This window comes from Empidonax traillii, unplaced genomic scaffold, assembly GCF_003031625.1.
Source record: "Empidonax traillii isolate 1590-97213 ecotype Southwest subspecies unplaced genomic scaffold, ASM303162v1 scaffold845:size272117, whole genome shotgun sequence".
NCBI lineage: Eukaryota > Metazoa > Chordata > Aves > Passeriformes > Tyrannidae > Empidonax > Empidonax traillii.
This window is the reverse complement of record NW_020956038.1, coordinates 226,221-253,344: the sequence shown is the minus strand read 5'-3', so window position 1 is coordinate 253,344 and position 27,124 is coordinate 226,221. Positions and strand designations below refer to the sequence as shown.

Sequence of the window (27,124 nt, the reverse complement as noted above, 5' to 3'; positions counted from 1 at the left end):
GACCACTTTGAAGCTCTTTTTTTTTTTTTTTCTCTCTCTTTTTATAGTGGGGAAAAAAAGTGATTCACATGAGGAAAGGATATTAGGAGTATCTGGGAGAGTTACAGAAGAACTATAGGAGACTGTAATTGGAACTATAGGAGAACTGTAATTTAACCTCTTAGTCAGCATTAGTCATTATGGAAGCCTGTCTTGTCACTTACTTTCCACTAGAGAATATCTGCAAAAAGCAGAAGCCACAGATTGTATGCAGGGACTAAAGCACCCTGTAAGGGAAAAAAATCTGAGACCCCCAAAAAGCAAAGAAGAAGCAGTCAAAGCACTTTGTGTCACTCATTTTATTCACATGTACAAGCTGACACTACACTATTAAATATAGACAATACAGAAGCATTAAAAACAAATACTGTTTAAAAACTTTAAAAAACACATATTGCTTCAAGCTTAGATGGTATATCCCTATTGTTTTTAAAGTGAATTCAGTGCTAACAATAGCTGAGGCATCTTCCCCCTCAATTGTGCCCATAATTTCATTGGGGCTACTGTCAAGGTGTTGAGTCAGGCTCCATATATGGCTTTGCTGCTGAATGCACTGTCTGAGCTGGAAAATAAACTGGAACATCCAGGTTACCACACGTAAGACCCTCAGATTGCTAGCATTTGGTCCCTATCACAGTAAAAAAGAAAAAAGTCAGAGAGTCCTTTATAGTTCAGTGGCACTGCATTATACCATAAAAAATTAAAACGGATACACTTCACTACGTGTTAAAAATTCAGTTTAAATGTGCATTTGCTACCTGGATAAAATACTTACCAAAAATTCAGGTCTGTCCCTCAGGTTTGTAAAGTTTGGCTCTAAGTTTAGTGATCACCTTGACTATCTCAGCATCCAGTGGAAAAGTCAGTATTTCATAGTTGTGAAGATGTGACAGCAGTGACTGAACAGGCATGCTACTGTATTTTACAGGGACATTCTTGACGCAGTTTTCATGGTAACATTTTACACTGTAAACACTAGTCTTCACAACACTATAATTAAATTGCAGCATTACACACTGTAAAATTCCTGTTTCACTTAGCTAAGTACTTTCAGAAGCAAAAAGGAATAAACAGTTATTTTCATGAAGACTTTGGAGAACTGAAAATTTCCTGTGTTCTTACCAAAAAAGTTTTATTTCTAAAACAGGAGTGAGATGCGTTCTTCTCTTGACTGGATTCAAGAGTCCATGCAAGACAAAGTTCAGAACTTCCTTAATTGATAGAGAGATATTTACTATAAATTTTTTAGTGAGTCCAATTTGAAGCAAAATGGCCCCTCTGTAAGAATCTATGAAATACAGTTAAAGCTTTTACATCTAATAAGTTCTACTTTACAATTCAGTTGGCTTTTCATTTGTTAGTATCACAACACCAACAGTTTTCAGACCAAATACTTTGCACATACAGCTTGCAGTGACCAGAACTATACTATTTCATGTAGTCTAAGCAAACCACTAGCTTTTTAGTCAAATAATGCCCAAATGCAGGAAGGCTGCCCGATTCACAGAATAATTTACCCCTCACTTGAGGCATTTTATTACTTAAACCAAGATAGTACCAACATAGCACCCAGGGATTATTTTTAGCTACAGATCCTTTGAAAAATCAAAACAATGACTCACTTGACCTAAATTACTGTCTCTACTGTCTTCTAAAAAGTGGTCTTTATGGGGAACAGCTCTTGACTGGACAAGGATTAGAACTAGATAGTCTCAGTATACAGCAGTCTTGATGCTGTTGAAAATTCTCATGCTTTGTTGAACACCTAGAAAAAGTCTATTTGAGATGTTTAAAGTTTGGTACCCAATATCCAAGGCAGAAGACATGTAAGCCTCCTATAATTATTGAAAAAAACCCAACACCTAATGGGAGATACATCTTCTCCAAAAATGGGTATTTAAGGCAGGCACATAGTCATCTTGTCTCCTCCATTCCCTGTGGGAGGAGGGAACTGTAGAAGCTGTCTTCAAAAGCATGGCAAGGTGAGTCCTGCCCTACACAATCATGGAAACTGTTGAATGTGACAAAATGCACTGAGGGCACAGTCCATTTGCTGTAGTTACAGAAAGCCTACAAAGCCTGTGAGCAACAGGAACAGGCAGAGTTTGTGTTGAATAAGGCTGTTAAACACTACTGAGTTGGTGCTTTGACAGTGTTGTTCAAAGCTAGGGTGGCTTTCCAAATTGAACCAGCATCGGAAGCAACCTAAGCATATTTACAGCAGCTATTTAAAGGGGAAAACACAGCATAAAAGGAAATTAAAACAATCTTATGGAGTAAAGGCATCCTCTGAAATCATTTTCCCCAATCTAGGGCACTGTTCTATAAGTTTAGGAAGTTCTAGCTTGTGGTTTATTAGAAATTGAAATAAAGGGATTTTGTTGTGTATAAAACATTCTTAATCATACTTTGCATTCCTAGACTTAAAAGCTATAAAACCTTCAATAGGTAAGCTTGAACAAGAGTTGTCTGTATTTTTATAGCTTTATGCTTAAAAGGCAGGTTTAAAAATCAGATTATTACTTCATGTATTCTAGGACTCCTTAGTAAGATTAAAATTGTGAGTAATGAAACCTTTACTGATGCAATATAATTGACACTAGGAGGCAGCAGTACTTGGTCCCTTTGTGCAATTGCTTTCAATAACACAATCAGACTTTTCACTAAGTGTGTGTACTGTGTTGCAATAGTAATTCTAGAGTCCAGCCTGTCACTGAGAGTGAAGCTAAAACTAGTGCAGGTTTCTGCTGCAGAAGTGCAAGTGTGCTTCCTGTGGGAAAGTGTCCAGCCTGTAAAACACAAGCTTCAAAACAGTTAAACTGAGATAACCAACATATGTAACTAACACACAACACGCCTGAACAAAACTTTGAAGCTCACAACTACAGCAATAATCTGCTTAAAGCGGAGTTATAAAACTGAAAAAAAAAAAAAAAATTTTTACAGCCGCATGAGGGAAATAAAACCACTGAGGATGTCACAATGACTGTCTTACTACATAGAAGTAGGACCTACGAAGTGAAAATGTTTGAACTTGTTTACTAAAGGATACACCCCTCTTTCTTCCCCTAGCCCTTGCCCCCTCCCCTTCCCCCCACAGCGAGGGGTTTTGCACCAATTTTGAGAGGCAGAAAGCTTCTCAGGACTTCATCTATGAGTTTTATCAACACAATTTTCAAGTTTAAACCCTTTAACAATATACTTGTATAGTACCTCCACATGGAATGCATATTGCACTCTGACCCCCACTGAGCATAATATATATTCTTAAGTGTTAAAAATAGACTTCACCAGAAAGGAGCCAGCCCTCTCCTTCAATAAATGAATTTACATGATCAAGCGTCAAATTAAGTGCGACCACAAGGTTAGTACGGTGGCACAACTCGATACTGGTAGAACAAGCAACTGCACATTGAGCAGCAGCTGTCAGATAATGATTGTCTACATTAGTTATTTGGTACAACAGGAACAGCAACAGCAAAACTACCCTGTAGCTGTTTCTTGTCCTGAAAATGAGTAGTTTACTCTAGTGACCTTAGAAACAGCAATAAAAGTTAGCATCAGCAGATTCTCTGATCAAACAATATTTGTTTGTTTTGGGGTTCTTTAAAGTTTCCGTGTACAGACAATACTTGGTATTTGCCTGCCTAAAGCATCTACGTTTATTAGTGCTGGCTTCCTGTTGCCTGTCTTCATATCTTTATTTTGGTAAAAGTGTTGAATCAAATAGCATTATAAATACGAAGGCACCTCCATCACACCTTTAAAAGTCTTTCCCCAACATCATCTCCCCATGACTGGGATTTTTAAATAGGGGACAGCAGATTATTTGTAACCACAATCAGAAAAGTGTTTGCTTTGACTCCCTGCATGCTGAGGTGTCCGTGTCCCCCCTCCCCTCCCCCCCTCCCCCATACGCAAAGCAAATCGATTGAAGCATTAGAAAAATTCCCAAAAGGGGAATTGTTTAAACGTTTGGGTAGTTATATCTAAAAGCCTCTTCAAATGTTATGGCTCCGAGGATACACCCATACACCCCACTGTGAGGTAGGTAGCCAAGATAAAAACATTGTAACAAATACTTTAACAGCTGGAAACTCCCTATAAAAACCTTGCATAAGTAGTTTGATTCCTTGCACCAGTGTCCTGATATGCGTAACTCCTTTTGAGGATGCCTAAGGGAATCCAAATTCAGAGAGCTCTTGCTGAGTAGCATCTCATATACTCTGTCATCCAAGGGTTGTCTGCTGGGGAGGGCTTTGTTCGCCAAGTTGTTTCTGCTTCTGCTGATCGTACTCTCCTCTGAGAAAGCTTCCTTTTCTCCACTTGCCTCCTGTTCTTCGCTCGTAGAGCAGACTCATGAATCTAAAAGACCAGAGTTAATATTACAGCAGGAAAACGGCCTAGGAACCCCACAGGAATGCTGAGGATTGCTTTTAATTTGTCCCAATCCCCCACGCTGAAGAAACAAACAGGGCTTGCGAGTGAGATTATATTTTCTTCTGTGATTTGTCCCACTAACAGAAGCAGAGAATTTTTTTTCCATAAAAAAAATTCTTCAAATTCTGTTCTGCGTTATCTTTTCTGCTTCCCACTCTTAACTGGTTCCAAAAATCTTGAATGTTTCATAGTCTTACTCAAGACATTATAAAAACTTCAATTCTTCTATTTCTACCATATAAATCCTTAAGTACCTCTCAATATGCCCAAGCATCCCTTAAAATCTAAGCCATATTCGTAAAACCAATCCCTAGAGATTCCTTATTAGATGCTGAAAATCTTAATTTTGAACAATATGGTGAACACACAACTACACACAATTTATTATTAATAAATAATCATCGTTTCGCCAAAATTTAATCCAAAGATCCAGTTTCTATATTTGCTTGCTTCTATCTCCAGATTTAAAACTCTGTGTCCCATCTCAGTTAGGGGAAAAATAACACCTTTCAGGCATTCAAAAAAAAAAATAACCTCGCTAGGCAGAAAGTAATGAGTTCATACTTGAAGAAGCATCCTTAGTGAAAAAGCACTGCATAATTGAGAGCGTTTCAGAAATATTCTGGTCATTCAGTCCAAACCTAAGATTTTTGGTGATCTTAGGTGTTCTGAAAATGTTTCTAGCATAAGAAGTGTTAGAAGTCTTAAAAGGTATAAATACCTCTGCTCAAGTCAGGCATCAACCTCTTTTAGGCTTCAACATGAAGCACCAGTCATCTGTTATGAGAACTGACCAAAGCTTATCAATTCGGCAGCAGTGTCCATTATCAGGAAAGTCAGTTTCTTTCCAAAGCTGAAAGGCCGAAGTTCCACATTTTGCTCAAAGGGTTGAGCAGTCCAGGAGGGAAAAGGTTCAGCTTCAAACCCCTTCCAAAACAGCCCATCAAAAGCCAGTTCCATCTTTCACATCAAGGCTACCACCCACCTCAGTCTTGGGTCATAGAGTCAGAGTCTACATCAGCAGTAAGACAAGAACAAGACACTGGCAGGAATACATTAAGATTTATGTTTTAGCAGACTAGGAAAGTTACGGAAAAGAAAGAAATTAATCAGTTTGTTGTAACAGACTCCAACCTTGTTGTCCCTAAGCCAGGAAACAGACCCCCAGTATACCAGAATCCTGATGCTGTCCACAACCATATGAATTTTGTTTGTACTGTTTTGCTAATATTTATATCAGCCTTCTGATAGACCATTCTGTAAGCAAAGTTTACTGCTGGCAACCCACCAAAACAGACTGCTAGACAAGATATTTTAGCAGCCAAGCATTCGTACGCACCCTCTCACTGAAGCTCCTGTTCTAGGAAGTGCCCCAGCAAAAGTCACTCTTTCACAGCACAAACACCGCTCAGTGGGTATACACCTGCCTGCTGGGGGATGGCCCGTGCTAAGTGCCTGCTGCTTTGCTTTTGTTTGAAATTCGAAGTGTAGAAATACATTTATAACAGGCAGTTAACAGACAGTAACACTGTAACAACCAGAAACAAGATTGCCAAGGTTTAAACAGAATTTTCAATTATCAGTCAAACATGGGAAGTTTCAAAGCCAATTAACAGTTAAGAGCTATTTTACTGGGACATCTCAAACCTCTCCAAGTTTATTTCTAGAGCTTATTGCTAGAATCTCCATGCATTCAAATAAAGGGAAGCCTGAGCAGTTTTACTTAGATATTAGACATATCTAAGCACTAAGTAGTCGCTGCCCTTTAATGAAACAGAAGCTTTTACTTACTTCATTCACTGAAGCAGAAGCACGGACATTGTGAGTTTTCTGGCTTCCAGTATCTGTCTGTCTTTCTCCCCATCCATACAGAGCAAATGGATGTTTATTCTCCTTTGGTGCATCTGTCCTTTGAGGACTTTTGGCTGATTTTCGATCATTACGACTGGACAAGGCACTTTGACTTGGACGTCGTCCTGTACGGCTGGTTTTGTCTGCTTCCTTTGCAGAAGTGTGTTCTACAGTTTTTTCTTGCTCTTCCTTCTCCTGTTTTTCTTGATCTTCCTTTTCTTTCTCTAAAGGGAGAAAAAAGAAAAAAAAAAAGGTTACATTTTAAGTTCCAATGACAACATATAAGTGTCTGATTTAATACCTCTCTTAATACATCATTGAAGCTGTGCTTTTTTTAGAAATGGAAGATGTCATTACTTCCTTGGCAACAGACATATACCTTGTTTAAATGTCTTCATTCTTTCTTTAGTGACTACAATACAGCTTTCACACACTTAATAACGCCCTGTGCTGGTGAGGTTACAGATAACCAATAGCTCCAGGCAGAATTTTAATGACAGTTTCCAGTGATCTTCTGTCATTACTGTTTCATCCTTCCATGTTTCAGACAGCAAACAGATGGACTGCTGAATGCCACATAGATGCTGCCAACCAGTCAGATATGAAGTCTGATAAGAGTACGTGCAATATTAAATCCCTCATAGTATAAGCTTCCGCTGAAAGAAAAGTGATTCATTTTCAAACTCCCTGCTTACACATATATCCCTATTACAATTTTATGTTTATGGAGGAGAGGAAAATATGAAGCAGAAAACTAAAATGTGGTAGGCATCACCCTTACTTCACAGAACAGATAGCATGTTGTACATTTGAAGTTACCACTCTCTACAGGCATTTTTCTCCAAGGCTCACATCCCCCACACGTTTAAGCCTTCCCTAACAAGGGTCCAGCAATTGTCCTCCAGGCACTGGATATGTAGACCAAGATTTGTGGGAGAATTTAAAGGTTGTATTATTGCAATTGTGGATCATCGCTGAAGGCTGAATCAGCATTATATAAAACATTAAATAATAGAACCACAGGGAAACAACTATTCCATAACATCCAATCTTCTTTCATTATAATGCTAGGTAGGAATTAGTTTTCCTTTATTTGTGGCACTGGTGAGGCTGCACCTCAAATCCTGTGTTCAGTTTTGGGCCCCTCGCTACAAGAAGGTCATTGAGGTGCTGTCCAGAGAAGGGAACAGAGGCGGGGAAGGGTCTAGAGAGTAAGTCATGTGAGGAGCAGCAGAAGGAGCTGGGGTTGTTTAGCTTGGAGAAAAGGAGGCTCAGGGGGGATCTTATCACTCTCTACAACCACCTGAAAGGAGGCTGTAGCCAGATGGGGATCAGTCTCTTCTCCCAAGTAACAAGCAACAGAGTAAGAGGAAATGGTCTCAAATTGCACTGGGGAAGTCTAGGTTGAATATTAAGAAAAATTCCTTCCCCAAAGTGGATGTCAAGCATTGGAACAGGTTGCCCAGGGAAGTTGTTGAGTCACCAAGCATGGAGGTATTTAAAGACATATAGGTGATTCACTTTGGGACATTTACTGGTTGATTTGGCAGTGCTAGGATAGCAGTTGAGTTAAATTTCAAAGGTCGTTTCCAACCTAACTGATTCTGTTATTCTGTAATGAGTGAGTCTAATCAAATATACTTCTTACATTAGTAAAATATGACTTTGGAAAAAGTAAATACACAGAGCTCTGTTTTTATTCTTCATCCTGCAAATCTTGAACAGTAGTATGGACAAGCTGGAAGTATGTTAGACATGTGGCCACCAAGTACTGTGGGCACAGACATTACCATCCAATCTCTGGGACTTTTATACCAACCATGCCTTTTATGTAAAAGGCAGCTACAGGCCTTTTTTAACAGCATAGGGGTCCACTAGTGACTCCCTTTAAGTCTACAGCTTTGAGCATTAGTTGCTGCCTTCTGCTAGACACACAGTGATACGTTCAAACTGTGCTGACAGACACTCTAAACTTGCAAGTTTTCTACCACAACATGTATTTCTGGTTCTGGTAGGGATGAGCCTCAAGCCACCTCTGTTCCAAGTTTCAGCACTTTCAGCCACCACCATCATATGCTGGTATGCACAGAAGGAATTACTCCATTGGCATAGAAGGAGTTCATCTGGTTTTAAGCTTGTTTGCATATTGAGAGGTCGGCCATGGACAACTAGTAAAAATTTTACTGAAGTGTCTTCATCATTAAAAAGCAGAAGGGCTTTCCAATCCTGTGACAAAATAGCAATCATTCCTGCTAATTGCTGTGATTTAGCTAGTCAAGCAAGTACATGCCCCATCTGACACTGCTTTAATTTCACTTCTGCATCCATCCAGCTCTGATGAAATACAAGTTACCTGCCTGGCACACTGTTTAAGCATCCATTTACTCCCCCACTTACTTCATGCTTGTAGGGTAAAGATATTAAGACTTGCCACATGCCCCAGAATTCCCATAAGGCAAGCCTTATGCTCTCTTGCAAGCTGTTAGCCTTGCCAGCACACTTTCTACTTGCTGACAAATAGCACAGAGGCCCTGGTGTTGGCCCCTGTTCAGGCTTGCCAGTACACATCTTCTGATCAGTGCAGGTTATTCACTGCAGGTTGTACATTGCAGTACGGCCAAGTATTTGGTAAAGAGCAGCCAGCAATGGCAAAGTATTTGAAGCTGTATTTGGTAAGAATTCAGTTGAATGTGCCCACCAAAAGAAGTAGTCAAGTCCAAAGGAGTGACAGAATGAGAACAACAAATGGCCAGATGAGTGTCACATACCTGAATATTGGGTGCACATAGTTTAAGGTATTATAGCTAAGGCTGGATAAAAGGCAAGCAGCAGTAACCTCAGTGTACCACAGACCTGCTTTGCATGGTGTCCCAGTCTCTGGGACACACAGTTTCATTTCTAAAACAAGACAGCTCATTCATCATGGTTGCAAACAGGGAGCAGCGAGCTATCCCCTTACAAAATACTATCTGAGCATCTCTCTCTCCATAGCCACTCCTAAGGAGAGGTTGGCTAGATCCATTATCAGAAGGGAGCACTGTTTTGAGAAAATAAAACACTGAAAGGAGACATATTGCAGTCAATTCTGAAGCAGGAGTGCTTTGATTCTGGGAAGCTATTCCATCCTCTGTTCAGGGAAAAATGGCATCTTCCTTCTCTGCAAAGGAGGATGGAGCAACACCGAGTTTGTGAACAGAATTAGCATTTAAAGACTTAAAAATACTGGAAAGTGGGGGCTATGCAATAGCATGGATACTTCAGCTTTAAAAAGCAAGTCAACAGCCATGCCTGGGGGTGCTGCTCACTAGGATATAGCTCCAGCTGGTCCAGAAACGATTGAGCCAGCTTGTCCCAAAATAGCAATAAAAGCATATGGGTAAATGGCACACAGAGTCCTGTGCGCAGTCTTACAGTAAATGCTGTATGCCAGAGTGCACTGTAGCACTTATGAGCACCTGCTATTAAAGCAGGTATTTCAATGAATTCACTCCTATGGTGCATTTATGCAGAGCTGTATTGGTGAAGGCACAAGGCAAGTATCTAACAGTTATTTAAGTCTTTTATTTAAAACTATAGTCTATATCCAAGCCATTACTAGGCAGCCCTTTTCACAGGAAGGCAGAACAGCAGCAGATGATAGCAGGACTGAGACTCAAGCTGCACAGGGAGTCCAGGCACCAGGAACACCTACCCATCTCCTCCTTCCCATGCAGAGCAGCAGCTCCAGCAGACACAGGAAACTCTGAACTGACTGGTTTGCAGCAATACAGGGATTAGACAGGAGAGGGAAAAAGCTAGGAACATTTAAAATTGCATCACGGATGCTAAGCAGAGCACACTGGATGGACAGGAGGGGATTAAGTGCTTAACAGACAGAACAGGGCTGTCAGGCCCACCAGATATCGCTGTTGAAAGCTCCTGTCCAGAAGAGGTCACTTAAACCCTGCTGCATCGCCCTGCTTGCATAACAGCTCCACTCCAGGCTCAGGTAGGAAAAGCTCAAGTGGAGCTGCCCTCTCCCACAACACTGCACGCTCCACAGGGAAGACAGGACCCTCATTTCAAAGGCCCTACTGGCTAACTAAGAGTATCAACAACCTTCTGATTAGACTCACAGGCCAGGTCATAGGGGTCAACAGTATTATCTCTATATAAAGTCATCGGCTCTTTACAGCACTACCTCAGGATCAGGAGAAGCACTTTGCTCTTGAACTGTCACTGGCAGAACTTGAAGTTTCCTGCTCTAGTACAAACAGCTCCACCAATGGGGCAGAGCTTCAATGCCTCTTGGAAGGGGCATGTATTCAGTTGTGGGTATGAACAGATACATCTGGGTAGAAAGTAGTTACTACATCTGAAACAGATTGCATCATTTCTTCAAGGCAGATCTTCTGTGATGCAGTACCTGAGCTAGCAGCCACACAGCAGCTCACAGTTGGTCAGATTCACACAAGTTTCATCTGCAGCAGAGTTCAGAAAGTAATGACCAGCTTGGCTTGTTAGCAAAGCTTGTTTCCAACCAAAAAATTGGAGAGACTTCGAATAATAATAATACCATAAACCCCTGAACTAACACCCTTGTCTTCTTCCCCTACCACAAGCTACTCCTTCCCATGTTCGTGGGCCAGCAAATATACCTGCAACATGATGACAGACAAGATCAGGGAACAAGTTTGAAATTGGACCTTCTGCTGAGTTGCACTAATCCAGATCAGTCACTTTCCAAATACTATTGAGCAACTGTTTTGATGGCAGCTTGTCACTGCTGTCATTTAAGACCAGTGCACAAAATGCTGAAGGCAAAATGGCAATAAGGATTGAAAGGTGCCTTCATCCTGCATGCCTGTGCAGCAGTGTCGTTTCACAAGCAACAGGTCTGACAGCAGCACTGCTGCCAAGAGCTTCTGTCTTTTACTTACCAGCCCACTGGATTCTGTTGACAGCTTTGAGGATGTGTCTACACCACAACTACAGCCGTTGATTTAGGTCAAGATTTTGCTGGATTACGTTTAAAGCACATCTGTGCCTGAGCATGTTTCGTGGAAGAATCCCACAAACCATTGCTGCAAGTGAAGGGCCAGAAGGAATTAACCCAAAGTTGCCGCCAAGCACACCCTGGTATCACTCAGCTGTGGCTTCAGGGCAAGATACAATGACAAAGAACGTTTGCCCCAGGTGTTCACATTAGCAAGTACTTTAGACCAACACCTTTAAACCTTAAAGCCAAGCTGCCTACATCCATCAGAAGCATTCACAGACTTTTACAAACACACACAGGTTCATCTTAATGAGAGAAAGAAGCAATCGGGGCACACACATCATTGTGAATTGGATTTACCTCAAGATATTAGTCAACATTACTGCTGGCTAAACATGCTTGGCCACAAGCACTGTTCATACCATTCAGACAGAAATCAGATTTCCCACAGAACAGCGGGAAGAAGCAGTAGCCAGGTAACAACTAGGATGCTACAGCATGTGGGTGGATGTCAGATTCAGAAGACAAAAGATGTCATCAACATGAGAACAGGAGCACACTCACCTACCCCCACAGCACTTTAGTGTAATTAAGTTCTTTCAGAGTGAAAAAAAAAAAAAAAAGGCATTTGAATAATGGAAGCTTCACAGAGTGATAGTTTTTATGTTATCTCCTCCACATGCTTTAATTAGCCAGGCCCTAAGCAGAAGAAAAATACATCCTTATAATTGTCACCTGCTTGTGTATTCACATGTACATTAAGATACAATAAACATCCACTAAATCCAGCTGCCTAAGCAGAATTGTTTTCAGTTCTTTTGCTAAGGACCTAGCAAAGCTCTTAAATAATTGTAGAACTTAAAAGCCTTTATCCTAAGGCACTTTGCAAAGAAATTAAGCTTAAGTACAGGTTTTTCTCTCATTATAGGTACAAAAAAGCAAGGACCTTATAGAACATCAGACATTCCCTTACAGCAGCAATGGCAAAGTTGATCAGTTACAGAAGCTCAGTTGCCCAAAATCCTACAGCCTGGCAGACCCCTGTTGCTCCACAGTCCCTTTGCCATTGATACAGTGCTGAGGACATGACTATGCACGGCACTGGATAGTCACACCCACCACTACTAACCACAGAACGTGCCAGCAAGCTTTCATCCTCTGCCAAAAATGACCCAACCAGAATCAGGCTACCAAGTAACACAGATGGATTTTCCCCAGGGAGCAGTCAGGGAGAGAGCATCAAGAAGCAAGCTAAGAAGTGAACAGAGTACCCTGGCCAGCAGACTCAAGCCTTGGCAACTGTCAGTCCCATCCAGATTGTGGCAGGCTTACCTGCTCTATCCACAAGCTCCATGAGAAGAATGAAAAGAAATTCTGCTCCCTACCACAACTGACCCAGATTAGTACGTGTTCAGACTGCATCATAAAAGGTGGGAATGCCGAGTTCCAAGAGCAGCTTCAGTAGCTTCCACACTCCTTCCCGCTAGAAACCGAGCCTTTAGACAGTATTGCCATTTGCCATGTAACTGTTCCCCAATCTTTTGGAATTCCTTAGTGCTTCTCACTGAGGTGCTGTGTATGTCTTCCTCACATATTCCCAGTCTAACTTCCTACAGGCCTGATCTAGGAAAGCAGGAACAGGTCCATTAATACTTTGTTACACACTGGTGAGCTGGGGTGCTTCCATCACGTCACAGCTGTTGCAGTTTAACCCCAGCCAGCAACTAAGTATCACACAGCCACTCACTCCACAGTGGGATGGGAAAGAGAACTCAAGGATTGAGATAAGCACAGTTCTATCATGGAAGTAAAATATAATAAAGAAAAGGGAGACGAGAAAAGAATAAAACCCCAGAGAATGATGCCCAACCCATCACTAAACAGGATTGGTGGCTCCTGGCAAACCCCCTCCAGTTCATATACCAGGCATGACACTCTATGGTACAGAGTATCCCTTTGGCCAGTTTGGATCAGCTGTCTTGGTAATGCTGCTTCCCAGCTTCCTGTGCGCCTGCTCAGGAAACTGAAGAGTCGTTGGTTTAGGGTAAGCACTACTGAACTATAACTAAAACATCAGTGTGTTATCAGCATTATTCTCATTCTGAATCCAACACACAGCATGTACCAGCAACTAGAAATAAAATTATCTCTATTCCAACTGCTACCAGGACAACAGCTTTGTGGAGGGGGGGAACATGACCCCGGCAGACAGCAATGTGCAACTCCCCCTCCCCGTGGGACCTAGGTATCACAGGCCCACCCAGCCAAGAGGACTGCAGCTCACTGGCATGCTCTGAAACATCAGGCCTCTTAAACAGATGACAACACAGCTAAAGCTTTTGTATAACATGGTATTCTTAAGGACAATGAATGCAGTTTAGCCTTGAATATCAGAATACAGATCATTCTGGAAACCTCGGGCCCCAAAGGACATTGAATCAGATTAGTTTCCCCACTCCAAACAAGCACATCTAACTCCAAGGGGAAGGGGGGGGAAAGAGACAGCATGAAGCTTAACTGAACAATTCTCAAGGATTTTCCCTGCTATTGTACAACAGATATACACAGCTGATTCAAAATACCTTGCAAAGCACCAGTCAATGGCTGCCGGATATAGTATTCGCTTATTACAAGCAGGAGATAACATCTTATAGAACAAAAGAATACCAACTTAGGAAGCTTGACAATGCTGTTATCTCTCTACCTACTCTACATAGTTAGATCTTGAGAGGTCAAAAAGCAATTCCTCTGCCCGAAGAGAATAAAATGTTCTCAGCTCTGCACCTACTCAGCTTAGGAAGTTGCCTGTACTCGGCTGTGAACCCAAGATCAAACCTCAGGTGGCATTAAGAACCAAGTGTTCAGCCGACACAGATTATTAGTGCAAATCCAGGAAAGCAATTGGGGTAAGTGCCAGCCACTGGCATACAGTCCACCTTGCCACTGCTTTTGCCGGAGAACCTGCTTATATAAGTGTAGCGATGTTCCGCTCCCATGGCAACAGTTTACATAAGTGGCTGTGACTCAGGATGAGAGTTACCACCACCACTTGGCTCTTTAAAGAGACACCTCCGATGCCGTAGCTATGGCTTCTCCTCAAGGCCTAGCAAGGACCCGGCTAAACCGCACCAGGGCTGCGGCTGATGAGTGGTGCTACCGCCGGGCTGGCTGTGCTGGGGGCGGGTAGGAAATGCCAGGCGGCAGCCTGCCTGATGCCCCCGCACGGTCACCCCACTGGGCCCGGATCGGGGATCAGCATCCCCCGGCACGGCAGGGTGGCCCGGGCAGAGCCATCCCTACCGTGCCCCGCAGGGCAGGACAGGGCAGGGCAGCACGGTCCGGCCGGAGGGACCCTGCGCTCGAACCGCACGGGACACACGTGTCACCCTCCCCCCACCTCCATCCTCCATCCCCGCGCTCCCTACCGGGGCTCGCCCTTCCCGCCTCGCTCGGCGCTGCCGCTGCCGCTCCGGCCGCCGGCGGCTCCTCCTCCTGCGAGGCCGCGGGGCTGCCGGCGCCCGGCGGCGAAGGGGACGCGGCGGTGCTGCCTCCACCGCTGCCGCTGTCCTGCTCCCAGCCGTCCCAGAGCCAGGGCCGGTGCGCCTGCTCTAGGAGCCGGCGGCTGAGGCGGTAGTGCAGCAGCTCCAGGTAGCAGGCGCCGCACGACTCCCATTTGGGCTCCTTGAAGCGCTTCATGTACTCCGTCTTCACGCGACGCGCCGGCACCACCATGGCGGGGCCGGGAGCGGGAGCCGGGAGCCGCAGCCGGGAAAAGGGATCCTCCGGTGGAGCCCGCCCCCTCCCGCTGCAACGTTTAAATCCAAACAGCGGCGCCTGGCTCCGCCCCCGACCGCCCCGCGGGGGGAGCGGGGGCTGAGGGGCAGGGAACGGGATGAGATAAAATGAAAATAAATGCAAAATAAAATAAATAATACACCACGCAGCACAGCAGCCCTGGGCCCAGCAGTCGGGGTGCTCGGACCCCGCATCAGCTGGAGCTCCGGGAAAGCCGCCCCGCCGCCCGGCTGAGGGGGCAGCTGGCGATGCGCAGTGTCTGTCGGGGGACATTTAAACCCAGTGAGTCCGTGCGGTGCGTCAGAACTGATGCAACTGCAGCTCTTTCTGCGTGCGGCATCCCGGGCCGCGGGGTAACCGTGGGGGGAGCTGCTGGTTTCTGCTCTGCTTCTGCAAGACCAAAAGGATGGGTAGAAGCCGGAACTCGGGCCCAGAGGCAGGCGACGGCATCTGCAACAACAGGGACTTTTCTCCATTTTGCACTAATCTGCTTTAAAAACCTGTCTCCAGCGAGCGCCGGAACAGGATTCGCCTAATCCAGCTCTGCGCTAGGCGACCGCGGTCGCTTGAGATGTGAAGCCGTCCGCCCTGCTTGCCTGCCCACCTACGCACGGACACGCACCCTCGGCTCTTCAGCTTTTTCTGGGTATTTTCTTCTCTCACACACACCCCGTATTTAGGACATGGCACCGAACCGCGCCCCTGTGGTGCATGATTGTCCTTGGGGAGGGTTGCTGCAGTGCCTTTGCCACAGCATCACGTACATTTCACAGCACCCCTCTGAGAGGGCCAACCCGCTGGCCGACAGCAAACGCCCTATTCTGGCATCTGATTCCCCCTTGCCATGCGCAGGCTCTGCACGGTGGCTCTCCGGCTGCCTCTCTGGTCCCTACTCCGACACACGGGGGCACTGACGGATTTTCAGAAACAATTCTAGGAAAACGCTGGCCCGGACTCTTCGGTGTAAACAAAAGTGCTGGTGGCTTTGAGGTGAGGGGGCGGAGATCACATACAGCACCTCTGCCTGTGAGGTAGATTGATACAATCCTTGATACAGCTAACATAAACAAATTGACTTAGTTAATCGATGCTCAGACCGAGCAGAATACAGTTGTGTTTTCACGTGAACTGAGGCTTTGCAACTCCGTGGTATGAGTGAGAGGGGCACAGATGTTGCCTGGCCTTTCAGAAGCACAAGGATATTCCCCTTCAGCTCTCACAGCCCCCCAGCCCTTGCAGTGATCTCTACAACCCGTGAGAGCAGGATACTGGGCAAATGAAGGGTCCCGTTCCACAGTTCAGGAAAATGCAGTCAGGAGAGGAAAATTGCACTGGTATCGAGTGCCTGGTGCTGCAGGCAGACAAACCGTACATCTGCATTCATAAACCTGTTAAGCTCCATTTTAAAACCCATTAAAGCTTCTCCAGCTCCCTTCAGCCCTTGCTGTCTGCTCACAGGAGTAGGCAGCTACAAGGGAGCAGAGTCCGGGCAGTGTATTTACTGGGAGGAGAGGCACAGAAATAGCACTCCTGACATTACTACCATCACACAACAACTTCAAGCATGAGAGAGAGCTCCTGAGAGCACCGTCTTGCCATGCTGTGCCACACATGGTGCCCTACATGGTGGGCATGTAGGATGTGCAGGAGTCTTGCCCGCATACTTTGCTGCAATAAACCCAGGCAGATGCAGTAGTTTTCCCCCTCAGTGCTATCCTGGGGATTACATGTGGGAGCTGCCTCACTCATGCATTATCTCCACTGAGGGTTTCCGTGGCATCTGGATTGTCCCTGGTACCTTCTCCTGTTGCCCTCAGTGGTACCGCTGTGGTCCCACTGGGGTCTGGCCATGTCCTCAGCACCACCTGCTGCAATAGAGGGCAGTTCTTGGAAAATAACAGAGAACAATAGGTATAGAAACACCTGTAACTGAAGACAGCACAAGAGAAGGCTGCTTCTAGCAGACAGGAGAGAAGATTGCTCCCCAGTTAACCTGAACTCTTGTTTGGACAGCTGACCTAAACAGGCTAAGGGATATTCTTTACCAGAGAATGTCATTCCTAGTATATAAACTGGGGGAGGTTGCCCAGAAACCACTGATTGCTGCTCAGGGTTGAGCTGGGCATCTGTCAGCGGGTGGTGAGCAACTGTATTGTGCATCACTGGTTTCTCTTGGGTTTTATGTCTCTCTGCTTCTCATGTTTATTGCTGTCATTATATATTATTATTGTTATTATTTTAATTAGTATTATTTTACTTTATTTCAATTATTGAACTGTTCTTACCTCAACCCACAAGTTTAATGTGTTTTTTTCTCCTGATTCTCCTCCTGTCACCAGGGGATGACAGGAATGAGCAAGCCACTGCTTAGTAGTGAGCTGTCAGCTGTGGTTAAACCATGACAACCAGATTAAGAAGACCCACCTTTATCAGAGGTACCTGGTTACTGTCTGATGGCTTCTTCCCATCCTGAAGGAGAAGGAAGGGATCACCTTTGGCAGGATCAAACTTCTCCTGGTGTTCACATAAACCTACTGCCCAACCATTCATCCATGTCTCAACCTTCACTCAGGAAACACCAGAACGGCAAACTCCAGATCCTGGCACATGGTCTTTTTCTACAATTTTTTTTTCTAAACTCCACTCTCTTCAGAGCAGGTGCCTTACTCTTCATAACAGCCTGCAAGGTGGCAGTGCTTGGTGAATAACAGTATTGCTGGTAGCTGCTTCCACCCATCCTCTCCATTGTACCACAGTGGGTTTAGTACTCTTCATGGCATGAAAATGAGTGTCCAGCTGCCCGTGTGCTGTGAGGTGATCTGCACCTTCACAGTCCTGCTCAAGTGTCCAAGTGACCCTCCTGTCCAACGGTTTACATATACATCCCACAGTGCCTGGGGGACAAATAGTAGCTGGGCTTAGAAAGCAACTGGGGACCATTTGTATAAAAAGACCTGCGACAGAGGTGTGCAGAGACATGCAGCAATGCTGATGTTGAAATTCACGTTACCTAAGGATGATGCAAGCAGCAGCTGTGGCTGTGGGGCAGGTTCCCCGTGGCCTGTCACAATCTATCTTCACACTTACAGTGTAGCAACTGCCAGGCAACAGGGCCCAACATCGCAAACCAGGTCCGGAGACATTCGTCAGCTCTGGGGCAGGATGTTGAGACAGTCCTGGGTGGAGGACAACTCCTCCCTCACCCCTCCAGCTAGAGCCAAGCAGCTCTGTATGTGCCAGACAAGAATCATTCCCCATCCTTGACATAGCAGCTCTGGATATTCTCAGTGTAGCTGTATAAATATTATTATTAATTTAATCCTAATGAGTTTTGGCTTCAATACCTCATGGCAGAGACTTCCAGGGGCTGAGAATAACCAGTTATTAAATGATTCCTAAATGAGAAAGTACAACATTTATGAGGCTGATACTAATACTGGAGTTTCCTCCATTGCATATTTTGCTGGGGTTTTGCCTTCATTAAGAAATGAAATAAAGACACCATTCGAAATTATAAGCACGCTTTTTCCTTTTAAAGCACTTTTCCCCAGAGGATCTTAGTTATGCCTCTTAATCCTTATTATTGCTCCTCTACAGGTAGCAAACCATGTGGCCAGGTAGGCTGAGAGTTTCAAATAAGATCCATGGCAGATGACTAATTGATGCCAAGCCCCAGGAGTCCTGTTTTCCTCCACTACCTCCATTTGAATGGGAGCACCAGAGCTTCTCACTGGGGAGGAGAGCAGCCTGGCCTGGAAAACAGTCTGATTTCTATCTGAAATAACCACAGCAAAGTTAAGAGCAGAGAGATGGTCTGATTTTTATGCAAAAAGTAGCATATAATGAAAAATGAGCATGGATGTTATTTTGCAGAGTATGGTCACATGTACTTTTGACTTGCAGTCTTTTGCCACTGCACCTCTCTCTGGCTCCAGGCAATAAGGGGGAATAATGGACAGTTTACATGTAGTAGGAGTGGAAAATTACATGTCAACACATCTTTCAGATCCACAGACTGGCTTCCAGCCTAATCAGGAGCTGTCAGGATCTTAAATTGGGCTGCTGAGTTTGCTTGAGTAGAGTCTGGAGGAGAGAAAAACTAGAGAAAAGAAATAAACTGTTTCTTATCTGCATTTTTTTAAACATTTAACTGCATAAAATCCAAATGATCAAGAAAATTTATCCAGACAGGGAAAAATCATAGTCTTCCTGTGAAACTCTGCCTCACCTAGATCAGTGAATCTCTGCCAAATACTGGGGATAGCCATCCCAATCACTTCACAAAACAAGCCATCACGCTGTTAATAGTAGCCTGGTTAATCCCACAGACGCAGGTTCTTTGGTTTCATGGGCTACTACCCTTTTTAGGTCTGCGCCAGCTGCCCACAGGGTAACACTGTCATGGGAGAAGTATAAGAAGAGCCAGTTCGAATGCTCTGTGCAGCAGGTTAGTCAACAGTGGTGCACTTGGCTTCAGAAGTCCCCCAGAACCGCTTGATCCTGCTGTCCAGAGGTCTGGGAAACTTGGCCATGGCTGTCACGGGTTATGACCTGCTGGGGAAGCCCTCTAACCCCTCTTCCTGTATCATAAATCCTGTTAATTGTACAAATCTCACATTTTCTTGGAGTAACTTGAAGCGCTTTACCATTACAGCTGAGTATCTGTGCCTCCAAGCAAGCACAGCAGCATAGTTTACAGCAGCTTCAGCCACTCCTCTGAGTCTTGTCAAAGGACCACGCTTTCCATCCACCTTCCTAAAAGAGGTAAAGAGAGGTGTAGCCCCTTGGGTTGTGTGCTAGGAATGTGGCCAGGATCAGGGAGAGGCATCTCCCGCTGCTGAGTGTCCTCTTGTTGCAGCTCTGAGTCCTAGACTGGGCACTCAGCAAGGCTGGCTGTTCATCATATGGTGTGAATGCAGCTCAGCTCCTAGCTTTAAAACTGTCATGGTGGCAAAGAATAAAGTCTATCCTGATATTAGTCCCTTTTTCCCCTCTCTTCTTCCTGGATCCTTAAGATTGCAAGGTTGCACACCATTCCTAACTGGTCAGGGGAAGGGAACAGATTTTACTACCTGCAGTAACAGGGTGCTTGTCAAGACACTGACCCCAGCAACACATTTGCAGGGTATCCACTCAATCTGAGGAAAATCCAAGTATAGACGCCAGCTGAGAAACTGACAGGAGAATTGAGAGACTTTCCCCAACCACTCCCTTTTTATCTCCTGCTTAACCAGCCTCAGGGACCAGCAGGCTGGCTGATGACCCTGGGTGCTCACCCCACACTGCCCTCCTTTTTCTCTTCTTCCCAATTGGCTAGTGAATGGGGTGTAGATCTAGATTCAGCTGCTCCCTGAAAATCCACATGTATTCACTTGCCATCTCCAGCTGAAGGATCTGCAAAAGGCTTGGGACCACCATGCGAACCTGTATCCACCTTTCCTTCACCATGCTTAAAGGGGATAGTTCAAAACAAAGAAAGCTAGTCTGGAAGTGCCTGGGTTTTGAAAGTCTGTCAGAAATAAACCATGTTATTTCTGAAGTTCCCCTGAAAGAAAGGAGAAGCAGGGATCAAGGCAGTTCACCACGTGGTGGGATCTCACTTCCAAAAAAGTCATCAAGGCAGATATGCATCATGCTTCAAATGGAAGAGTCCAACACACGAAAAGTGCAAGACATTGTCAAGTTCATGGTCTCAGTAACACCTGCAGAATGCCACCTCTGTGAGCTGAGGCAGGAGGCAGCCTGCGTGCACCCATTCAGGGAGAGATGGGTGATGGAGAAGTATCTGAGCCCGTATACTTTCCTCCAACCTTATCTCAAGCTCATAATCCTGCACAAAGCTGTTTTCTGCTCATACTCTCTTCCTTTTGGAGCTCTGGGATTCTAATTTGGCCATGGGTCAAGATTATTTTTGTTGTTGTGTCTGCTCATATTCCTTTATCTATCCCAGGCACTTCTTCCTCTCCTCCTTTTGGCCCTGGACTACAGCACAGCACCCAAGAGACTGGTATGGCATTTGCAACAAGCAAGGGATTACAAATCTCCAGCACTGGTTGGCTACATCTGAGAGCCCATCTGTCACTGAGAGTACACAAATTTTGAGAGGTAAACAGGGGCACCTGTGTTGTAATCTGCTCCCTGTCTCACAGCAGTAAGGGAGTGCTGCTGAAATGATTATCTCTGAAAGGTCACTCCTTCAGACTATCACTGCTGGGCTGGAGTCAGCTCCTAGGTGATGGGGACAGAAGCTGTTTCTACATCTTTGGGTTATTTTTTCCAGCATAGGAACTCACATGCCTCACCATTTCCCACAAGCAAATCTGGCACTTGCTTGTCTTGGAGCCCATTCCTGTGCCATTCCTGAATTGATTAGCAGCCTGCACAATGATGGATCTCAATTTCCCAAGCAGTAAACTGATGGGTAATAATAAATGATTTGTAGAAAATAATTTAATGATTGAAAGAACTTCACAGAATTTGCCAGGAGAGGGCTCAGGAAGAAGCTCAGCTCTGGTTCATATTTCTGGATCTGATTTTAAACATCAGAAATTAGAGGCAGCTCAGCGGTGATTCTGGGCTGATTTCACTGTCAGTTTGTGAAATCTGTGTAACCTAATATCATTGTTGCTCCCCCTAGAAACAAGTGGGTCTCCAACAGAAAAAAGCCCTCATCCCAACATAAACTCCATTTAAGGATCTCAGTGCCATGAGTGCGTGCTTTGAGATTGTCCACAAGAGATTGCCACAGCATTCTCTCTTTTATTCTGAAGCGTCTCCAACATCAGTTCAGAAAAACTTGCATATTAAAAGCTCTTCCCCAGCCCACCTAGAGAAGCAGCCTCAAAGGACCTCCAGGCTCCTAAAGAGGACACAGGGTGGAGGACAGGGGACAGGAGAAAGAGTATGCAGGGAGCTACCAAGAAGGGGTTTACCTGTCTTCAGCAGTACCCCACTGGCGTGCAGGACTCCCAGCTTCTTGATGGGACAGTGCTGTGCCCTGTCTATGGCAGTCCCAAATAAAGCCAGTTGCATCAAGGACTTGGTTCTAATCATGAATAGGGCTCAGCTGCTAAGATGAGTTTCTAATCTGCTTCCAAAATTTCACAGGGGCAGCAGAAAGAAACTGGGAAAGAGTGGTCAGGAAGGCAAAGGCAGGCTGGAAATTCACGAGCACTGGGCTGGGCACAGGCTGACAGCTCCCCCTTTTCTCCTTGCTGGCACCCTGGCTTGTCCTTACTTTTACCCATCCAGGATAAATGCTGTTTGGAGGATGAGCAATCTGGCCCCATCATCCCTGCCTCTCACCCAAAGGCACTGCCTTCATTGCCTCTTTAAGTCAGGGTAGGGGGGACTTTATGGGGGGCCTTCCTATGGGGAATGTGATGGGAACACACAGTTTGCACTCAGGGAAAGGCATCCCTAATATGGTCTCAGCCACGCTGACTGGTTGGGGGCTCCTGTGGGAGGAATGGAGCCCCTTATAAAACCACCCAGGTCCTCCCACGAAGCAAACCTCTCTGGGCTTTTGCAGAGCTACAGTGGAGCTTGCTTGATATGGGAATTTCATCCGCCCTTTGGAGATTATCCAGGCTTTCTTGGGTTTCACATGGCACGAGGTGGTGGCCTGGGCTATGCGTGACCTGGTGGATGCCAGCAGAGAAAGCCCCTTTTCAAGCAGCACGCAGCTCCTGCCAACATTGCTCTGCAAAGGAAACCTGCTGGTATCCCCCTGCTGTGGGCACCCTGCCTTGCTCCCTGCTCCCTGCCACTGCAGCAGCAGCACATTCCTCAAAGGGTGCAGACCAGTGCCACCATGGCAGGACCCATAGCAACTCCTCTTTGTTTGTTGCTGTTCTGAATCTGCCCAAGTGCCCTTTTCTGTGCTGCACCAATCACCCCATCCACATGCTAAGCAGCCTCCTTGGCCCCAGGAGCCATGCATAGGAACCCCCCTGTCCAGCAGTGCCAACCAGGGCTGGACCTTACCCACATGAGGGCCTCAGTGTGCCCAGCACACATGGTTAGAGCTCCACCCACCCGTGGAGGGGAGGTGGCAGCACTGGGGGAGTTGACTCCTGCAGCTCCAATGGGGCCAGGGAGCGTCCCAGGCCAGGGGTGGGTCTCACATGAGCTGGGATGGCCGGTGCACAGAGGTCCAGCCTCAGATATTTCCTATAGCACACATGGAGGATGCTTGGAGGAACACATGTGCCTGTGGGGATGTCCACCCCAAAAGTTGTATCATCATCAGATATGGCAAATGTGAGTAAATGAGAGAAAGGATGGCCCTCTTCTAACAAGTATTCCCTGGCTCATAAAAAAACAAATAAAACAAACAAACAAACAAACAAACAAAACGACACCAAAAAAAAAAAAAAAGAAGAAAAATATTTTAGTCATTTAGAGAGCAGGTCCCTGCCTTGCTTAGAAATATAAACTCATTAGCTACTGACTATGTGATGGGGCAGGACTGCTGTAGGGAGCACCACAAACGTGCCAGCAATCACGCTGCAGTTGGTCGTTCAGAACAGGGCAGCCAGGGGCAAAGGCAGCCCCCCTGAAATAGAGCTCGGAATGGGGAGCCAGCCCAGGCAGCCACAGGCTTAAAAAACAGAAAGAGCCTTGAACAAAATGTCAGCAACATGAAGACATTTTCTCAGGTCTCACAGAGACTGTTAGAATGAAATGCATGACACACCTTTAAAAGGACATAAAATGTGCCATCGGCGGGGTGGGATCTATTTTTAACCCTTTGGAGTTTGCAGATGTGCAAACTCCCTGTGAGCAGGTCTCTGCAGCTAGTGAGAGGCGTGTAATCAGCCATTTCACTACCGGGCTGGGAAATGCCAGTGTAGTCAGGGTTCATTTATCCTCCAGTGAGGAGGGAGATTAAAGTCTTATCATGCTCCTTCCTTTGCCTAGGTAGCAATCCCAGTACATTCATAGGTGTTAAGCACTACCAACCGGTCACCGGCTTTGCAGTTTTCTTTTTGGAAAGGAATATTCTGCATCTGGGTTTCTAAGCTCAGCATCCCCTGGCTCTGCCTATGAGAGGGAGCAGGCAGAAATGCTGCTGAAAGGCAAGGAAAAGCAAGACACCCTGGGGAGGGTGAGGTGCATACCAGTGACCTGCTGGTAGCTGCCAGAGGCAGGACAGCCCTGCAGCGAGGGGGGCTGAGCCTTGTTGTCAGTAGCACTGTGAAGCCATCAGGGCTGGATGTCAACCCTCCTGACCTGTGGTCTGGAATTGCCCTGCACTCCACTGCCCCTGCTGCATGGGCAGCAGGGAACACACACGCATGAGTCCCCATCTCCTCCAGTTCTGTAGTTAAACCACCAGCCCAACTTGGCCGGGAGGTGGGGGGCATGTGTTTGTGTGGTATCTGCAACCCCTCACTCCACACAGCATGTTGTAAAATCTCCCGTCATGTCTTAAGGGTTTCATCATTGCTTCATGGGAGAAAAACTAGTTCAACAAACAGAGTATTGATTTAAAATACAGAAAAGCAGGCACTACATCATTTCCCCATGTATTTCTAGATTAAAAGCTTAATCATTTGTCTCCAGACGCCTCTTTGTCCCTTCTAGTGCTCTGCATTCTAACCCACTGCAGCAAAGCAGCCTCATCACAGGGATAGTCCCCAAAAGGGCCAGCTGCAATCAAACAGCAGCTATGGATCCTGCAGTGTCCCTAGAAAAAGAGTACCTCAGTTCTGCCGTCACATGGCTTGGCACGAGGCTTTCAGTTCTGAGAGTAGGGGGAGCAAGCGCAACCTGTGCCCAGTGCTTCAAACACCACATCCCTCTGAGGCACCAGAAATTATCTTGAGAATGGTTTTGACAAAAAGATGCCCTGGAAAAAAACCTGTGCACTGCTTGTGAGCAGCTCCCCCAGAGAGTGCTGACATCTGCCTATATTGTTTACAATGAATTATCTACTCAGCGCGAGGAACCTGTTGGCTCTGAAGTGTGGTGTTAGGCTGACTTTCATCTCGCCAGCTTGCTGGTGTGAATCCAGCCTCAGCTGCCTGTGAATGAGACCTCCCCCTGCACAAAAGCACCGTGGTGCCCTGGCCTCCTTGCCCCTGCCACCTCACGCAAAATGAACCGTCAGTGTCCAGAAACACCACTCTAACTGTCAGCTGGGCTACTTGTGGAGAATTATGTGCTGGTTTTGCCCTGCTGTGTGGTCATCCCTCCCATCACCATGACTCCTGTTCCCCACTCCCTGCAAGGGCAGAGCAGCATCTTCCTCTGGCTGTGAAATACTCATCCACTTACAGCCCTATGTGACTATTTCCATACAGTGTCCCCGTGGTGCTCATATCCACTGCCTCCCCCAAGACCACTGCGAAGGAAGGTGCTCAAGAAACCTAAATGAGCGCTAAGGCAGCCCAGTACTGCTGAACTAGGTAGGAAAGAAATTGCCTTCCTGTGAAGTCAATTAGAGCCAAACCATGTCCACCAGAAAACAGCTCTTGGAGGCCCACAGAAAGAGGTGAGCAGGAATAAAACCAGTACCTTCAGTCACTGAAGTCTCAGAAACAGACAACTCTCTTATCCTATCAGTCTGCTTTCTAAGGAAGATTATGAACATGGTGGACCACCCTTTGAAAGCAATTTGCATGTCTTTGTCCTCCTTTGCCTGTTGCCTGTGAAGAGAATATGATCAAAATAGGTTAGGACTCTTCCTTTTGCCTTTAGTGGCAGCACTGCTGTGCTTCCCAGTACAGTTTCCACTGAATTCCTCATGTCCCTTTGCCTCATCTCCCCTGTCCTGCATCTACTTGATAACACATTATGTTACCAGCATTTGGCAATGTGCTCTTCTCCCAGCTCCAGCTGGAGCCCTGGGGAGGAGGGCACAGCTCTGGAGATTGTCTGCCCCTTCTCCTGCATGTCAAAGCCCTGTCAGCACTGAGGCACCCCACTGCTGACAGCCAGCTGGTGGGCAGTGACCCGGAAAGAGCTCTCTTGTGTGGCAGGGCCCTGGGCAGATGCCGGCAGGGACCCCCACTAGCTGGGGTAACCTCATCCTGTTCTTCCACCCATCCTGAAACATCTACAGGGGCTCGGGTCAGACAAACCCTCACTCTACTCTTCTTTCCCCACCTTGTGCCCAGCAGACTGAAGCCATCAGCCCCTGCCTCCTGGACATTTTCATGGTGAAAAAGCCAAGCAGCACATTTCCTCTGCTCTTCAGAAGGCAGCCAGCATGTGGTGGTTTCTCGTGTCATTTCTAGCTTCCCTTACTCTTCTCAGTCATTCCCTGTTTCCCATAACATGCCACCAGAATCCCCTCCACAATTTTAGCAAGTCAGATATAGTCAGATATAGCAAGGCATGACTTTATAAATAGAGAGGGGCATGGCTGGGGACTGTGCAACATGACTCACAAGTCAAACTGCCAGTGAAGAACTTGTCACACATTTGCTTTAAATATTCATTTAGCAATACCAAACCCTCCTTACAGTTACACTTACCAAACAAAAAACTCAATATATTTATGTTACTTTCTCCAAAACTATTCAGAAGCCACTCACCATTGTGCTGATCAGAGATAAACCAAGGTCAGAAAGTAAAATACCTCCTTGGAAGCTTGAGCCTGCGCTCACTCTCCGCTCTGTAACTCAGAACTCTTTCCCAGCACAAAGTCAATGGGATGATGATTATGTCATAAAATATTTTCTCCCTAAATGCTTTCTTTTTCACCCATGTATCTTATTTGTCAAAACTACCACTTCTGCAGAATACTTATGGTTCAGACTTGGGTCTTACTACTTCTCAGTTCTGTTATATACACTCATTTGCTCAACTGATCCTTATTTCAGACTGATTCTTCCACAGAAAATAGAGAAAGATAGATGTGAATTATGAAATCAGCAATAAAATCTCCGCAGAACAGGTAACTGATTAAATGCACATATTCTACACATTTCAGGAAACAAATATTCTTCTAATCTTTTGGCCTCAAGACATACCAGGTTCTGGACTTACAACAACTAAATTAATTATTCCCTC

The 27,124-nt window shown here is 45.6% G+C and overlaps 1 protein-coding gene and 1 long non-coding RNA gene across 2 annotated transcripts; both read right to left on the bottom strand.

The window, feature by feature from the left end:
• Nucleotides 1-320: 320 nt before the first annotated feature.
• On the bottom strand, nucleotides 321-26,162 carry LOC114067002. Its single transcript, XR_003573290.1, has 3 exons — nucleotides 26,152-26,162; nucleotides 24,329-24,332; nucleotides 321-3,932 (listed from the first exon to the last, which is right to left on the bottom strand). It is a non-coding gene; the product is annotated as an uncharacterized LOC114067002 (long non-coding RNA).
• On the bottom strand, nucleotides 324-15,070 carry CCSAP (centriole, cilia and spindle associated protein). Its single transcript, XM_027902137.1, has 3 exons — nucleotides 14,734-15,070; nucleotides 6,271-6,554; nucleotides 324-4,404 (listed from the first exon to the last, which is right to left on the bottom strand). The coding sequence occupies exons 1-3, from the start codon at nucleotides 15,038-15,040 to the stop codon at nucleotides 4,231-4,233; spliced, it is 765 nt and encodes a 254-aa protein (XP_027757938.1). The 5' UTR covers nucleotides 15,041-15,070; the 3' UTR covers nucleotides 324-4,230.
• Nucleotides 26,163-27,124: the final 962 nt, after the last annotated feature.

Bases quoted from the DNA above. Each gene is read 5' to 3' on its own strand.
- CCSAP (XM_027902137.1), bottom strand. From the start codon at position 15,040: ATGGTGGTGCCGGCGCGTCGCGTGAAGACGGAGTACATGAAGCGCTTC. The intron at 6,555-14,733 runs GTAGGGAGCGCG...TTCTCCCTTTAG, and splicing joins GGCGGGAAGGGCGAGCCCCG to AGAAAGAAAAGGAAGATCAA. The intron at 4,405-6,270 runs GTAAGTAAAAGC...CTGGTCTTTTAG, and splicing joins CTTCTGCTTCAGTGAATGAA to ATTCATGAGTCTGCTCTACG.